This window comes from Megalobrama amblycephala, linkage group LG3, assembly GCF_018812025.1.
Source record: "Megalobrama amblycephala isolate DHTTF-2021 linkage group LG3, ASM1881202v1, whole genome shotgun sequence".
Taxonomy (NCBI): Eukaryota; Metazoa; Chordata; class Actinopteri; order Cypriniformes; family Xenocyprididae; genus Megalobrama; species Megalobrama amblycephala.
This window is the reverse complement of record NC_063046.1, coordinates 11,024,541-11,042,240: the sequence shown is the minus strand read 5'-3', so window position 1 is coordinate 11,042,240 and position 17,700 is coordinate 11,024,541. Positions and strand designations below refer to the sequence as shown.

Here is a 17,700-nt window from a genome sequence, read left to right as displayed (position 1 = left end):
TTATTCGCCTCTCATTGGCCGTCACTCAGCACGCCGGCCAAACCTTCTAGCAATTTAGGTTGGCTTCAGCACTGGTTATCCACAATTTAGACAACATAGGATATATATATATATATATATATATATATATATATATATATATATATATATATATATATATATATATATATATATATTTTTTTATTATTATTATTTTATTATTAGTATTTGAATAAATGTAATAAATTGTAATAATTCCCGTCACTTTTGAAATTCAAATAAATAAACTGGATGTGTCTCTGACTCTCCTTTTCTATATCCTCCTGGGACCCAGGAATAGATTTTTGTCTTCTGTAGTGGACATTATATTTTAGTGAATTTCTCTGACATCATACATGTCACAGTTGTAAGTCTGTAAAGAGCACATTCAGGGCTTTGCAGAGATGACAAATGTTTGGAGGTTTCACCATGACAACTCCTTCTCCTTGGTCTTTAAAAATGACTGACATTAATTTAGAGATCAAATTTATGGAAATATGATAATATGTAATTATCATTTAAATTGGATTATTTTTTTAAATTGTTTGTTATAAATCAACATCTTAGGAAAATGTTGTGGGGTTTCTAAATCAAAATATGACTTTCTGTTACAAAAGAAGGCATTGATTTCATACATGACCCCTGTAGAGGACACCAGGGACCGGTACCATGATCAGGGCTGGGTACTTTTAAAATGTATTTCACTACAGATTACAAAATGCATGCTTTAAAAAGTAATTTATAACGTATTCAATTAGATTACCCAAGTTTTGTAACTAAATACTATAGAATACTAATATGTAACACACAAAAAAAAGTAATTACAAGTGTTTCTCACAATTCTGACTTTTTTCTCAGAATTGCAGAATTGCAAGTTGCAATTGTGAGTTATAAAGTCAAAATTCTGAGATATAAACTTGCAATTTGCCAGTAAAAAAGTCCGAATTGCAAGAACAGAAGTCCGAATTGTGAGATTTCTCACAATTGCAAGAAAAAAGTCTGAATTGCAAGTTTCTAATCACGTAATTCTGACTTAATAACTTGCATTTATGAGTTTATATCTCGCAATTCTGAGAAAAAATTCAGAAGATTCAAACTCACAATTGCCAGGAAAAAGTCAGAATTGTGAGATAAAAAGTTGCAATTACCTTTTTTTTACAGTTACAAGGGACTCACAAACAACTATCGCAAAACATGAAAACAGTCGTGGATTATCAGTTAATGACAGGACAGATTCAAGGGTATATACATTTTTGAATGGGGCAATTTTTATAAATTCAGTCATTTCGTCTTGTGGAATATATGTAAGCATATTTTATGTGAAATAGCTTATTCAGGACAGTAAATAAAATTAACATGCAATTTTTATGATCCCTCTTATTTGGTTAAAATTATTAAAATGTTGCATATTCTGCAAGGGGAATGAGACTTATGAGCAGAAATGTAGCTGATGCTTTTGCAGACTGTCAGAGTCAGAGAATCACCAATTGCTTTTTACATTAATTACCCGTCACAGTTTACATTAATGTTTTTAAATGAAATTCAAAGTAATCACTTTTGTAATCTAAAATACTTTTCAGATGTAACTGTAATTTGATTCCCACCCATTTAAAATGTAACTGTAATGAAATACAGTTACTCAAATTTTGAATTTTAAATACATAACTAAGTTACATGTATTTCGTTACTCCCCAACCCTGACCATGATGGTAGTTGAACAAACTCAGGGTTATAGGATTAGTTTCGAGTTGACAAAACCAAACCACTCCAATCCGGCTTTGTTGGTACCATGATGCTGATCATCAACTTTCTCTCTCAACTCAGGCTTTGATCCTAAGTTTTGGAGCACGTGCACATGAATCCGTGACATCTGTGGTGAACAGCCAAACACATGCCTTGCAATACGAGAGAGCCAGCGCGATTCAAAACTCTTGCTGAAGGTTAAGAGATTGACGAAAATGAAAACACATTTACACTGATGAAAGAGGACAGATAAAAGAAATTCTCTTGCTCTATCAGTGCAAGTGAAACTTGTGAAGTTAGTTTATATAGTTGATAATATATAGCGAAAGAGACTCAAACATGTAAGGTCACATCATATTTAAAGTTTATTTACAGCTTATTTATATTACATATGATCAGTATATATTAATATTCATTAAAACTAAATGCTTAATAATAACTGCTGGACTAAAATTGCTTGTGTGTAATGGATTAATAATATAGATCATATAATAATGATAGAAATCATATATAAATCATAAAATAATTCTAAGTAATTATCATTAAAGCCAAACAATTTCATTGTTTATTTTTTATTTTAATTTATTTTTTTGCTGCTATATAGTGACCTTTAATTTGGAGGAAGAGAAACTGGGGGAGTGACTTTATTGCATTGGATGTGTCAGTGTCAGTTTGCTCACATCTGATTGGCCCAATTTCAGTTTGAGGAGCAGGTTAGCCGTGGAGTGTAAGTTACTATGGCGATGAACATTACTAAAAGCCAAGTCACTATCATGGTACCTAAAACCCAGGATTGGCGCAATCTAATCTGAAATTTACCTGGCTAGCCAGCTAATCCGGCTTCATGGTACAGGCCCCAGGACTTAAATCATGTTTATCAGGCATTTTGAGAGACACAACAAGTGAAGAGAGAAATAAATGATATATCAATATTCCTATTAATTATTAGATATTATGAAAATGTTGCCAATTTTTACTCCCATTATTACACTTCTTGTTTCATTGCATGTAGCTCCAAGAACACATTAATATGCAAATTAGATACAGTGTATAGATGCATTGTATTAAATGGGAAAATCCGTGTATGGCCATTTTACCCACATATTGCATAAAGTAAAATGGTATATCGATTCATTCCGTTCTATCTTTCATGACATAGTTGAGAATCATCTTTAAACAAAATTTAGTTAAAAAAAAAACCTGAAACCTAAAACTTGAAAAAACAAATTCCATTGTTTTTGCCTATACATGTAATTTGTCATTTTATTTTTTAAACAACTTAGTCCTGGTGTCCACTACACAGGACATATGAATAAAATATAATTTTTCAAAAATGTTATTTTTTCATGTTTTTCTTATGCGCTAAACAATGTAATGATGTGAAACAAAATATTAAATTTCTGGGTCCCAGGATGATACATGCCTTTTTTACAATATGGAGAATAAGAAATTTGAAAATCTAACAGATATTTTTACACATTTGCACTCATGCAACATTTCATAATTTAATTTCCAAGCTAAACTGCTAACTCTTTTTTACAAAAATCATATATTTTAATGTATTCACCTTGAGGTAGAGACCAAAAAGCTGTGATTTTATTTGAATGGCACATATCAGCACCAACTGTACATTGTAGCCTGTACATCATAATTGGGTTTTCTTGGTGCATTTTACCTCTTTCTCTTTAAGGAGAAATTTAAAGCAGTTGAGTTGGTCACCGTTCCCTCAGAAGACTAAAATTCAAGTCTGTAATAGTGTGTGGAAGAATTATTTTCATGATCATAATTATAATTTAAAAGATTTCACAATCAAAAGAACATAAATCTTGTGCTGATTATGCTTATTGAATAAAAAAGAAAAAAAATGTTCGAGAAGTATAAGAGGAAATGAGGGTATTTTTATGTAGCATGAAGTCAGGAGTGCTGATAGTTCTGGATCACAGCAAAGGGTCAACAGATTGTTAGAAAAGTTAAAAACAAGAAACTAAAAGAGAAAGGAAAAGTAACAAGTGAACCAATAATGAATAGCTTCTTGTTTAGATGCAAATAAAAATATAAATATTGTGCATGTATGCTGAACTGCGATATTCTGTATAAGGGCTCTTGGCCATAGTGAATAAACTGAGGGAAAGAAAAAATAATCATGAAAGCCTTTTTATTGAGCAAAAGATTAATATTCAGTTTTTCACCACGTGTCACTGTCAGCAGAGTTAGAGGTAATGCATTTAGTAATGCAAGTTACATAATCAGATTACTTTTTTTTCGCAAAAGTAACACATTACTTTTAAATTTACAACAAAACATCTGAGTTACTTTTTCAAATAAGGAATGCAAGTTACTGTGTTTTCCCACTTATAGCCTGTCACCTCTTCGGTCCCCATGTTAAGAGAAATCCGGAGTAAGGTGTCTGTGCGGTGTATTCACTGAAATGAATAAAAACAGTGAAACGCTAATCAGAATATAAACTTAACCAATTTCTTTGCTGCTGACCTTCTATGATCCAATTCAACCAAGCAAAATGAATTTAGATAACTATCAAATTTGTGTTTAATTTTTTTTTTATTGCTAAAGCAAGAGTTGGGTGAAAACTTTTAGGCGAGAAAAAGTAACAATTACTTTTTTAGGGAGTAACGCAATATTGCAATGCATTACTTTTAAAAGTTACTTTGCCCAGCACTATCAATTGATGACATATTGTGTAAGGAGCAACTGCAAACATTTGTAAATCAAAGACAATGCAATGATCTAAACAGATAAGATTTCTTTTAAACTTTTATTAATGAGGAAAAAAATATTTACAGGTATTTGTACTGTGAATCAAATTAAAAAAATTGATATATATAAAAAACAAAACAAAACACAGGGCTACATCAAGTTTAAGACAACAAAAGTAGTTTAGTGTCAAGAAGTGGGTCATCTGTACTGTCTCTGACCCAGCCAAAACAGGATGCATCACAACTTCTAAAATGATCCATGAGCAACCAAGAAACGCCTGCAAAGAGAAGAGATTATGATAAAACTGTCAATTGTTCAGTTATCAATTCTGTGGACTTCCATGTGCTCATACTGCCAAACCACCAATATGAATTGTTATAAGACTTTATAAGTAAGTGCTGTAATTTGACAAATCTGTATGAAAATAACAATGTTAGTCTTTTGCCTTTTAGTATTTGTAAACACATTTGACCTGTAACCTAAATATCCATGAGGCTATTGTCAAGAAGGACCTTGATCAATGACACTGATAAAAAACACTGTTAAAATCACTGCAATATGAAAGGCTGAACTTTAAAGAACTAGTTCACCCAAAAATTATGTCATTATTTAGTCACCCTCATGTTGTTCCAAATCAGTATGGACTTTTTCAGTGTGGATCACAAAAGAAGTTGAGGTGGAGTAAATGATGACAGAATTTAAAATGTTTCTCAGGTTGGGGGGAGGAGGCAATTAACAGTAATTCTCTAGCTTTCAGTTTGATCAGACTTTGCTCCAACCTTTTTGTAATCCTAAAAACATCTCACCTGAGTTCGCACAGGTATTAGGCTAGTAAGCATAGCGCGCCTGTTCGGCATATGGATCCCGCGGTATGTCATACGCAGCACTCCTGGGAATCGAAGAGACAGGGGAGAGGCGCGACCGTTCATACGCGTATCCCTCCACCTCAAGGGGAGCCCGCCGGATTGGGCTCCGTTCGCGGACATAATATGAAGAGGTGGGCGCCAGAGAAGGGGGAAGGGGATGGCGCTCGTATGGGTCAAGGTTAGAGGAGGACAGGTGCTCTCTCACGACCGCTGAGGAGGACGGGGGAGGAGGGACAGGAGGTGGAACCGCGCGTCTATCTTCGAAATAACTGGCTCCGTACGGACGTGCCCGAAACTTCTCGTAGAAGTCCACCACACCGTACGGATCTCTTTCCTCATAGGGCGCTCGCCGTATTGGGTACACCGGCAACGCGCTGCCATAGGCCACGCCACTGCTCCCATACGCAGCCTCACTGCCGTACGCCGGGGCCATGCTATTATCTGCGCCGATGCCGTAGCCCGCTGGCATACCGTAACTCATTGCACTCTCAAAACCCACACCCCTTCCATACCCAGGGATGCCATACCCTGCTCCCCTGGTGAAGCCATGTGAGGGTGCAAAGCTGCCACCGTAGGCCGGCTCGCCACTGAAGCCGCGATGAAAACCCCGGCCACCACGATCGCCACTCGCACTGAACCTGAGAGGCCCATATCCTCCCGAGCCTGGGCCCTCTCTGTAGGAGCCGTTCTGGTCCAATGGGCATTCTTTGGACCAGTGGCCTTCCTGCCCGCACCGATAACAACCCGTTCTCTCTCCCATTCCCGGCGCGGTACGCAGGCGGCTAGTCGAAAGCTTCACGCTCATCAGTTTGCCTTAAGGAAAAGAAAGAATTTGCCATGATATTTCTATTTTACTACTTTAGCATGCACACGGAGCAAATGTTCATGAGATCAAAGCAGCCATTAATTTAAATTTCACGCTATGTTTCAACACTGCTATTGACAAAAACATGGCCAGAATTGTTCAAATGAAAATCGCAACCATTTGAGTTCAATTGTAAATTAAAGTCAGCGTGAAACACTGTTCAAAACCCATTTTGCTTCAGTAATCTGGCGCATTTCAGAGCTAAAACAATGTAAAAATGTTACAGCCCGATAACCGACAAATGGTTTTTTATTTATTCTTTCTATAGCATTTGAGATGATTTTCTTCTAGAGAGTCCTGGGGCCTCATGTATAAACGTTGCGTACGCACAAAAAATGAACTGAAATGTGCGTACTCAATTTTCCGCGCACATATCGGGATTTATAAAAAAAAAAAAAAAAAACTTGTCCTGGGGACCCCTCACCACTGCACATTTTTCATGTCTCCCTTACTAAACACACCACGCTTTAAATTGTGCCCTAAATAGCAGATCTCATGTTTTGAGAAAATATTTTCACGCGAATAATGATCAATGATGCACACTTACTCCGTCTAAGCAGATGGCTAAGCAACATAACGGCATAATGACAGACAATGAAGGAATCGGTCTGACGAGTAGTTACTGTACAACCTCTGCTGAACGTAGGTGTGCTTAGGGTTAAGGAAACTGTAAGATATGCACATTTTATTTTTAAAATGTTTAGTCAGTGACGACAGAAAATAATTTACAATGCAAAAATAAAGCATATCTGTTTCCATTAAAAATATATAAACATTCTAAAATGTGTTTACCTTTTAGGCAAAATTGCATACATTTGATTTGTTTAAAACAATTAAAAATATTATTTGGCCAGTGGAAGAGAATGAGATTAAATCTATTTACTGAAAACAGTATTTTATACAATTTTGATTTATTTTTTTTCTAAAACAAGACAAGGACAGTAAATGATTTTTAGCAATGTAATGTGATGGCATTTATAGTCATATTTTCCTAATGTCTTGTACCACAGTGTCACGTGGATGGGAATATGCATGGAAACTATATGCAGATGACGTAATGCATAGTAAAACATGTATGCATTACGTAGTACATGCATGTACGCACAATCTCCAGCTTACTGGGTTTTATAAAGGGAATTTTGCGCAGGTTCTGGCATACACATGGTTTTAGGATGAAATCTATGGAAAGTTTTATACACAAGGCCCCTGGTCCCTGGTCAGGAAGAAGATTTAATTATAAATTACTACTACTAAAAAATGTCTCGTAATTCCTGGTAATAGAGAAGAGCTCAAAGAGTTATCAATAAAGAAACCAATGGACTTCAATTATTAATTTGGTATTATATATATATAAAAAAAATAGTGTTTGTGTGTGTGGTCTCAAAGTATATGATTTCAAAGTATCAAATATAGGTTGTTGTAGCTTTTTTCCCCCGATTTTTTTACACTTAACGTTTTCTACATTTAACTTAAAAACTTTGCACAAACACACACAGCCTGCTATCGTTACATGTGCACAGCCGACATTCACTTTTAAAGAGAAAGGTCTTTTCAAGATAAAGAGCTCTCTAAAAAGAACAATTACTAATATGGAGCTAATATTTTGTGCATACCTAATTAACAAGTAAATACCATCAATTTTCATTTCATTTAAAAAAAAAAAACAACTTCCCTAGCTTAAAATAATTTCTATTCCACTCAGTGGAAATATTTGGCTGTTGAGACAAAACTTGCTGTATTTTAAAATAAATAGTCATATTCTAATGATCTCCATATAGTAAACTAAGTAAAAATCCAACTGAACAATTCTCCTCCTCATAACTTACCAGTTTTTACTTACCAACCTGTAATGAGGCTCACTTTTAGTATAAATGTCACACAATAAAATTATTTTTTTGAGCTAAACTGAGCAAAGCACCATACTGGTTCACCTTGAAAGGCTGTGTTGTCCAAGCCACTGATGGCCTCCATAGCATCTTCCACTCGCTCCATATGAACAAATGCATAGTCCTTCACTATGTCACACTCAACCACAGGTCCATATTCCTCAAACTTGGCCCTGAGTTCTTGGTTGGTGCAGCTACTGCTGATGTTGCCAACATGAAGTTTTGTAGAGGTCTTGGGCTTCCCTTTGCTCATCTCTACATTCATGGCCAAACCGTTCAGCATGTAATGGTGAAGATTTCGAATGGCTTCATCAGCCTCTGATTTGTCATCCATGTGCACAAAACCGAAGTTTTTGACAATGTCACACTCAGAGATTTTGCCATACTGAGAGAAGAGGGAGCGGATCTCCTCAGTGGTAGTGTTCGGCGAGAGGTTCCCAACAAAGATTTTTACCATTTTAGGTATAAAGGTATATACAAATAATCAACTTTCAGGCCCTGTTGGGAGAAAAAGAAAATATAAAATTCAAGGTACATGTAGTGCATGTCTAAATAGGCAGGTAAGCTACATATACTGGTGATGCCAGAACAAAGGCAGAATTAAATAATAAAATACACATATTAAATGTCCTCCTGCTTGTATTTAGCTATAAATGCCATAATGGAAAATTGTATACATGTTAACATGCTTGCAGCAAATGAGGACAATATCATGTCCAATTCTTGAACAAATCCTTCTTTTGATTAGAATTGAATCGGTTCTGAATCTGAATAACTAAATCAGTCCGAGCGGTTCTCGGGACAACAATTAAAAGACTAATTGAATCGAGAACCATCTCTTTTGGACATGTCCTGTTCGTAATGAAAAGAACCGATGCGTGATCATTTGAAGTCTACAGAGAATTTGAATTATGGAACAAAAAATAAGAAGTTAGTTAAAGTTGGCATGAAACAGAAGTTGCGATTGTCTTTTCTTCTGTTTTGACATAAGCTCTGTGAAACGGCTTCTTGAACAAGGAAAAAAAATTGTAGTGTGGGACTTTAATTGGGAATTGATTGGTTTGTTGGATCCTTGTCATTTGCTATTGCCAGAGACGCTTTAAGGCCTCCAAGATTAGCAAAAAAAAAATCCCCAAACAAAAGTGTAACACTGCGGGTGTGCAGAGAAGGAGACCAGAGGCTCATAAAAGAGTACTCATAAAAGAGTGCAAAAAGTACCCAGATGTCCTACTATTTCTGGCGAGAATCTCAATAGGTTGTTTGCAATCACGTGGTTCTGGTGACGCGCGAAATTCCGATGGCGGGCAAGCAGTGAAAATTAGAATGGAAGAGAGGGGGAAAAGTCCTTTCTTTGCTGGTTTAGAAAGGTATAAACAGAAAATCACAACATATGTTGGACGCGATCCTTATGTTATGAAGAGGAGAGACTTTTCCGCTGAATTAAAAGACTTTCCTGCCATCGAGGAGGCAGATATAGAGGATGTGAAGCTGCCGTCACGCTGCATTCAGTTCTAGTCTGGTTTGTTTATATCGCGCTGCCTTTCTGCTAGTGAAGTTAGAGCAGTATTTTGATTTTCTGTCGTGATTGTGAAAAATGTCGCCATTGTAGGTCATTTATGCTGAATCGAGAATTGTAATAGGAACTCACGATATCGTTCATGGAAAAACAAAAAGGACGGTAATACAATTTTCGCCTTGGTTGAGAAGGTGAGGGAAGAGGACTAGCAAATGTAATGTCACTAAATAAAGCCACTGCCTTTCACTCAAAATAATCACATACTTTGCTGAGTTTTGTATTTGGTTTTTGTGTAATAATTAACATTATGTTTTAGAGTATGATCACTCGGCTTGTGAATGATTATAACTTGCACACAGCCACTTCAAAACTGTTCACAAACTTCTATGGGTTTGATTTTGGTTGTCATTTGTTGAAATAAATACAAAAATACAGCGTGTCTGTGTCCTGAACGTGACCCTCCGATTCTCCTCCGTGGCCATATGGGAAAGTGAATATTTACAAAAACAACATTAAAACTAGTTACATTTACACGCTTCCAACAAATAAATGGATCACATTGATCACATTTATTTTATTTGGACATTTTCTACCATAAGATGGCTGAAGCAGCAGCGCGTGAGACTGTTCTCATGGTAACCAGATCAACATTGTGAACAGAATACTACAAAACTGAAGTGAAAATACCAAATTATAATTAGATAAAATATCTTCTCCTCCCTGCAAACGATAGCATGAAGAATGTGAATATTTAACCAAGTCAAAAAGGTAAGCAGGTATCCATATTCATTTAAGTATCAGCAGACGCAAAACGCTATAAAAAGGCAACAACTTTTAAAATTAAAAAACGAAATAAGTTATAAAAAATGGTATAAGTTATGTAAACGATATACCTTCTGGGTTCTCGATTTTATCGATTTGAGCAACCATAAATGACGCAAAACATGCGAATTTTGAGTTTTTGATAAGATTCCTATATAGAAACATCACTCCCTGCCCTCCAGACTCATTCGCGCTGCTGCTGTGACGTCATGTGCAAACGACCTATTGTGCGTACGATGGACACTTTACTATCCCATGAGGCTACAGAAGAGGCTTTGTGAATGCCAGTTAAGCAATGCAATAGAGTACCTCAGAGATCACGCGTTTTTGTAGGCCAACCCGGAAGTTAGCGGCGCACAGGTTCCCTCGATCGAAAGCCTATGCATTTTTCCCATAGATTTAGGAGGAATAAGGGTCTTATCTAACGAAACAATCTGTCATTTTCAAATAAAATGTAAATGTATATGCTTTATATAAACAAATGATCACCTTCCAAGTACTTCCGCCAAAACCGCACTTTCGTATTCTTCAAAAAGCTTACGCTGTATGTCCTACGCCTTCCCTTTTCTACTTAAGAAATGAGCGCAATGCCAGTTACATTTTTTCCGTAAGTAGAATAGGGAAGGTGTAGGACATACTACGTAAGCTTTTTGAAGAATACGAAAGTTTGGTTTTGGTGGATCCACTTGGAAGGCAATCATTTGTTTATATAAAGCATATACATTCACATTTTTTTCCGAAAATGACTGATCGTTTTGCTAGATAAGACTCGTCTGGTATCGTTTAAAGCCCTTTGAAGCTGCACTGAAACTGTGATTTTGACTTTCAACCGTTTGGGCTCCACTGAAGTCCACTATAAGGAGAATAATCCTGGAATGTTTTCATCAAAAACCTTCATTTCTTTTCAACTAAAGAAGGAAGGACATGAACATCTTAGATGACATGGGGGTGAGTAAATTATCAGGAAAATTTTATTTGAAAGTGAACTAATCCTTTAAAAAAGCTAGTGTTTCATGTAAATGTGCATTAGGTTCTAAATAACTTTTTATGAGCTGAATCATGGCAGCAACATTAAGTTACAAAAATATATTTAAAAAAAAACATAATTACAATAAGAAATGTGCACCTACAAATCGCTTTATTTTAACGTTTCAGAGAATTTATTATTATGCCACCGGAATGTCAGCAACGAACTGCTCGAAAGAATCGACTCGAAGAAACGCGGCGTGCTTCTTCTTCCCATCACTAGAAGAGGACAATGGGGAAAAGCTACACATGATGTGCACTGATTTACTACATCTAAAATATCGATGCACTGAGACAAGCTTTGTATCATTAACCAAATACAAATCATTCATACTGCATGTAGTAGGCTATATTAATCAAGTAAGCTTACAGTCCATCTAGCCCTGCAACAACTAGCTAACCAGCAATACGGACAAAAACAGTGTAGTGCACGAATGAAACATCACAAAACATACGAAATGCAAGATACGAGATTAGCCGTTCAGCCAAGAGAACATTGCGAATTTTGATGAAGCATAATGGATGTTATTCATACCTTTTCACAATTCTTGCAGGAGCCGGTGCGAGATGAAATGGCGTCACTCTTGCGTCGCATATCGCGAAGCTAGCTGGATATTACATGTTGTTCACGCTGCCCATCCCCTTTCCATTTCTTCATAGTGAAAGCCTTCTGTAATAGCTTTCTAACTAGAGCTTTAAAGCAGCATGCGATCACATAGGTCGGGTACTTAAGTTGCATAATAAAGCATCTAAGTAAGCAACTAATAACACGAGATCATTGTTAAACAGATTTTAGTATGAAAGACAGACAGTTATTTTGTCACCAAAATATTGGTTTATTACAAAAGATAATTCATAAAACACACTCCTGACTTCTGTAGGAAACATACAAACTACAGAAAATTAAATTTATAAACATCTTCACAGAGCTTCCCAAGGCACCCAAAAAGAAGAAACGCCAGTAAACGCCAGCGGCCTCAAAAGGTGAATAGAGCCCTGAGTGAGAGTTGGTAAGCAAATCTAATGCAAATTTCCAATTCACTCTCATGTAGATTCCACCTTTTCATCTAGGTGCATCTTCTTACAATCCAAAGATCTCCTGTCATAAACAGTCATTTGTTTGTACAGAACAGAAAACAGTTTGCATCCCTCTGAAAGCTGCCCAACTACTTAGTTGTATATTAAATCAGATCTTCTTTTTTTTTTAAGACTAACACATCAAACAGGGGAGTAAACAATCAAAACAAGTTCAGTATCATCATTTCTTCAAGCTCCCAAATCACAAAAGCTCCATGACAAGCTCTCCGTTCTGTTGAACATGCCTATATGATACAACACAAGTCAACAAGCAAGACATAAAACTCCATTGTGAACAGTTTTGGCATATACCAAATAACCAGTAGCAAATAAGAATAAAAAGAAAAGTGGAATGTTGAATTTTAGTTTATTTTCCCATAAAGTTTTTTGCAGCTGCAGGATTAATTACAAATTGCCACAAAAAAAAAAAAAAAAAAAAAAATTTCCTCACAAAACTTGAATTAAAGAAATTAAGTGGCAAGCCAACCCAACAGCTGAAGACAAGTCTTGGAGCATTAAAAAAAAAAAGTAAATAATAGTGGATTACAACATGACTTGGGGGGGTAAAATTCTTCAAAATCTCAAAAAAAAAGTGTGTTTAATTGCAATAGCGGAGTTAAAAAAAAAATTTGCTGACATGAGACGCCCCACCTTACCTCTGGACACAAGTGAAAAGCAAAGCAAAAAACAAAAATCACAACTACTAATTTTTGCAATCATACATCATAGTCTCCATTGGAAAGGGGAAATTAAACAGCAGTTTCCAAACATTAATGTGCAGAGCAAATAAGCGTTGTGATCAATGTGTCTGCGTGTTTGAAATCCGATGGAGCGTCTGATCGAGGCAAAGTCATATAGGTGGAGGGGAAATCTCATCACTTGACAAAACCTAAAAAAAAAACAGGAACAAACATTCTGTGAGATGAAACATTTTGAGAGGCATTATTTTCTGACTGTACTTTTAAACCCGAGTAAAGCGGCTTCGCTTACTACTGTACTCGAAACGGCTTTCGCTTAGAACAGATCACGCTGACATCTCATCTGAGTCAAAGTTAACGACCCGCATTCGCTCACCTTAAGCATGTGTGTGGCTTAGTATGCGTATCGAACCCGCTCGGTGTAGTTCTCCCTGGCCCGCGGCACAGAGTATGTCGATGAGCTCCTTGAGACCGGGGAAAGTCGCGAGCGCTCGTACGAGTAGCCTTCTGAACCGGCACCCACACGTCTGATTGGGCTACGGTCCCGCGAGAAGTACGCTGATGCTGTGGGAGGCGGAGGCGCCAGAGGGCGTCGCTCATAGGGATCGAGACTGGGAGGAGCCAACCGCATCCTTGAGAGAGAGGAAGAAGAGGGAGGGGGAGGAGGAGGGGGAATAGAGAGAGGCCTATCCTCGAAGAAGCTAGAGCCAGCCGGACGAGCCCGATACTTCTCGTAATAGTCAATGCTTCCGTAGCGTTCTCGCTCATATGTGGACGATCTCTCCGGATAGGCGCTCGGTGGCCTGCTGGGGTATCGTTCTCGAGCGTCTGCGCCGTATTCGCCGTAGCTGGGGCGCCGGCTCATGGGTGGGGGAGGGGGAAGTGGCCCTGCCACTGGGTAACCTCTATTAGGAAGACCTCCAGGGCCACCCATGCCGTAGCTCGGGCCGCCCCTTGGGGGACCTCTACCGCCAGGGAATCCCCCCATGCTTCCGCCATAGCTACCGTTCTGGCCACGTCTGCAATCTTTGGACCAGTGGCCCTGTTCTCCACAGACGTAACAGCCAGTTTGGTCTCCCATGCCGGGCGCTGTACGGAGGCGGCTCGTGGACAGTTGTACTTTGATCAGCTTGCCTTGTGGAAGGAAGAGAACACACGCAAGACAAGGTAAAACTTTCTTCTGCTCACGTAAACCGTCATTTTAAAAGAGAATCATTGCATCACGACAGCCAAAGAGCACTTACATCACTTAAAGTGTTAGTTCACCCAAAAATAAAATTGTAATAATTTACTCACCTTCATGTCACTCCAAACCCGTAAGACTTTCGTTTCATCTTCAAAGATGCGTTTAAAACCTGAGAGATTTCTGTTCCCCGATCAAAAGTCCATTTGCTATATTTGATGTGCTTTGTTAAAGGATTAGTTCACTTTCAAATAAAATTTTCCTGATAATTTACTCACCCCCCCCCAATGTCATCCAAGATGTTCATGTCTTTTTTTCCTTCTACTTATGGAAAAAAACAGAACTGGCGCTGCGTTCGTTCCGCAAGTAGAATAGGGAAGGTGTAGGACATAAAGCGAAAGCTTTGTGAAGAATACGGAAAGCGGAAGCACGTGCAAGGCGATCATTTGTGTTTATAAAGCATATACAGTTGTATTTTTTTAGAAAATGGCCGATCGTTTCGCTAGATAAGACCCTTATTCCTCGTCTGGTATCGTTTAAAGCCCTTTGAAGCTGCAATGAAACTGTAATTTTGACCTTCAACAGTCTGGAGGCCATTGAAGTCCACTATAAGGAGAATAATCCTGGAATGTTTCCATCAAAAACCTTAATTTTTTTTTTCGACTGAAGAAAAACATGAACATCTTGGATGACATGGGGGTGAGTAAATTATCAGGAAAATTTTATTTGAAAGTGGACTAATCCTTTAATCAAGTAATGTTTAATGAATCTGAAGTCTCGCACATTCAAAGAAAATAGCTTACTTCAGAGTTGCAAAATAAGATGGATAAAGCGATTGTGTCTTTTTAGAAGTTTTACCGTTCGTTTTTTTTCTTCCAGTTTTACTTTTACATGGACTTTAAAATAGGGGAACAGAAATCTCTCAGGTTTTATTAAAAATGTGCATAAGTCTTATGAGATTTGGAACGACTTGATGGCGAGTAAATGAATTTTAAGTTTGTGAACTATCCCTTTAATATTAGTAAATATGATGACTACTGCCAATTGTCTTAAATGTTTTCTGTTTAGCAACTACAAATAACTTAAAAAGGAGTATTACATTCCTCCCATGCTAAGAAAAAAAAAAAAAGTTCTACATTTAAGGAGTAAAATGCAACCCTTGGTAATCATGGATTTCCTTGTTTCAAGGTTAATGTTCACCTTGGAAGCTCGTGTTATCCAACCCACTGATGGCCTCCATGGCATCCTCCATTCGCTCCATGTGAACAAAGGCATAGTCCTTCACTATGTCACACTCAACCACAGGGCCATACTCTTCAAACTTGGCCCGGAGCTCCTGATTGGTGCAGCCACTGCTGATGTTGCTCACATGCAGTTTTGTAGAGCCCCTGGGTTTCCCTTTGCTCATTTCCACATTTATGGCTTGACCTTTCAGCTCGTGATGGTGGAGTTTGCGGATTGCCTCTTCAGCCTCCTGCTTACCTTCCATGTGCACAAAGCCATAATTTTTCAGGACGTCACATTCTTTTACTTTGCCATACTCAGAAAAAAGAGAGCGCAGATCTTCCGCGGTCGTGCTTGAGGATAGGTTCCCAACAAAGATCTTAACCATCTTTATTTGGTTTTCCTGGACAGAGGGAGCATAGTTTCGAAATGCACGTTATATCAACAGATGTTTCCCTACATTACTGCTGTGTTGGCCTACAAAACCATAGACAGCCTAATCCCATCCTTGTTTTAACATCGATTATGTGGCCGCATGCCAGAATTATTAACGTACAACTCAGCATTAAAATGCTTTGTGTGGTTCTCACTGACCTGATAAAAGTGCGTAAAATGGGAGACCAGGTTCAGTTCTTGGACTTTATGGCGCAGCTGAATTAACTCGCGTTGCTAGGCCACGTACCCGCGTGATCATCACACCCAAACGAATTAACGTTAAACCCCGTAGGTTTGGTTTTCATCATTAAAGTAGGTATTTAAGCCCCGATACACGATTAAGCAAGACCGATGCTCTTTGTTTGTTTGTTTGTAGAGTTGTAGGCCAATGTTGTAAAGCTAAGCTAAGTTATAGCACGACTACATAAAGTTACCCGAAGAAGACGTCGCCGTATTATTAAATATAGTACTATAATAAGAAATTATAGCACTCCACCACCTTCTTGAAACATCTAAACACTAGCACTGGAGTCATATGAAGAGTTGCTCGTGTAGGAATATCATTACCTTACCGTAGCGAGCGCGTAATCTCACAGCCTGCAAAGATGAATGAAGCCTAAAATGGAGTCGCGCGCCGTCACCGACAGCACTTCCTGTCCACGAGCAAAAAAACGCATTCGTATCTGAATAGGTTTTTTCGTTAAAACTTAAGATTTTTCAAGTACGATAAAATAAACGTCAAATCTTTTATTAATCATAGATGCACATATTCAGCAATGAATTATATACAGCCCAATGTGTTCTAACTTAATGTTACATAACGAATCGTGTTCTGCGTTATTAGGTAGCGTATTTCTTTTTATTTAAAAATAACACCTATATTTTTTAATCTACAAACTATTGATATGTCTGTATCACTATTTTTGTTATTGTCACCAATTACTGATCCACCTGGTTGCTTTAAATGAAACACTTTTGATGCAATTGATCCCTCTACGCATGTGCATAAACCCTGCACAACTGCGATTTTATTAAATGTTATAATAACCAGAACATAGTTCAAGAAGTGGGGTAAAAGTTTTATTGGTTTATTGAAAGTGCATCCATTTTTAATGCATTTTGTGTCTGCAGAGTGAAAACGTTGCTTTGTGCTGAGATCACTGTAAGAGGCACATGCATTTTGTCCCACAGGAAAATGAACGAGTAGCCATAGTTACACACACAGTAGATTTTATTGTAAAATTTGTACAAGATAGAAATGAGACAGGGAAAATTGCATGAGTTAACCTTCACTATAAAACTTACCATTAGTCATGAGGTCATCCTTAAGTATATCATCACTTACATAAGTAACCAAAACATTCTGACTGAAATGCATCATCATACAAATGAAGTCTGTGCTGTCAGTGCAGTCTATGTAGTAAAGATATACCTCAAAATAATGTAGTGATAAGGCATGCGGAGTGGTTAAGAAACTAAATCCATCAAGTGACTTACCTGCCATAAACATTTTCAAACTTAAAAAGTGACCACTTATTGTTTAAGAAAATATTGGGAAGCCTACCTACTTAGTGAACCAAAATAATAGGATTATTTGGACAAACCAGGAATGGTTTAAGGAAAAAG

The 17,700-nt window shown here is 37.4% G+C and overlaps 2 protein-coding genes across 8 annotated transcripts; both read right to left on the bottom strand.

Moving 5' to 3' along the window:
- Window positions 1-4,515: 4,515 nt before the first annotated feature.
- Window positions 4,516-12,133, bottom strand: rbm4.1 (RNA binding motif protein 4.1). Of its 3 annotated transcripts, none has more exons than XM_048183817.1 (4): window positions 11,993-12,133; window positions 8,139-8,591; window positions 5,283-6,155; window positions 4,516-4,753 (listed from the first exon to the last, which is right to left on the bottom strand). In XM_048183817.1, the coding sequence occupies exons 2-3, from the start codon at window positions 8,548-8,550 to the stop codon at window positions 5,305-5,307; spliced, it is 1,263 nt and encodes a 420-aa protein (XP_048039774.1). In that variant the 5' UTR covers window positions 8,551-8,591; window positions 11,993-12,133; the 3' UTR covers window positions 4,516-4,753; window positions 5,283-5,304. The 3 variants fall into 3 exon arrangements, with proteins under 3 accessions (XP_048039774.1, XP_048039775.1, XP_048039776.1); XM_048183818.1 differs by having other exon boundaries at window positions 5,870-6,155; XM_048183819.1 differs by lacking the exon at window positions 5,283-6,155.
- Window positions 12,134-12,272: 139 nt separating this feature from the next.
- On the bottom strand, window positions 12,273-16,771 carry rbm4.2 (RNA binding motif protein 4.2). Of its 5 annotated transcripts, none has more exons than XM_048183820.1 (4): window positions 16,647-16,771; window positions 15,616-16,042; window positions 13,609-14,366; window positions 12,273-13,423 (listed from the first exon to the last, which is right to left on the bottom strand). In XM_048183820.1, the coding sequence occupies exons 2-3, from the start codon at window positions 16,025-16,027 to the stop codon at window positions 13,627-13,629; spliced, it is 1,152 nt and encodes a 383-aa protein (XP_048039777.1). In that variant the 5' UTR covers window positions 16,028-16,042; window positions 16,647-16,771; the 3' UTR covers window positions 12,273-13,423; window positions 13,609-13,626. The 5 variants fall into 5 exon arrangements, with proteins under 5 accessions (XP_048039777.1, XP_048039778.1, XP_048039780.1 ...); XM_048183821.1 differs by having other exon boundaries at window positions 16,642-16,718; XM_048183823.1 differs by lacking the exon at window positions 16,647-16,771 and adding an exon at window positions 16,509-16,646.
- Between the last annotated feature and the right edge of the window lie 929 nt (window positions 16,772-17,700).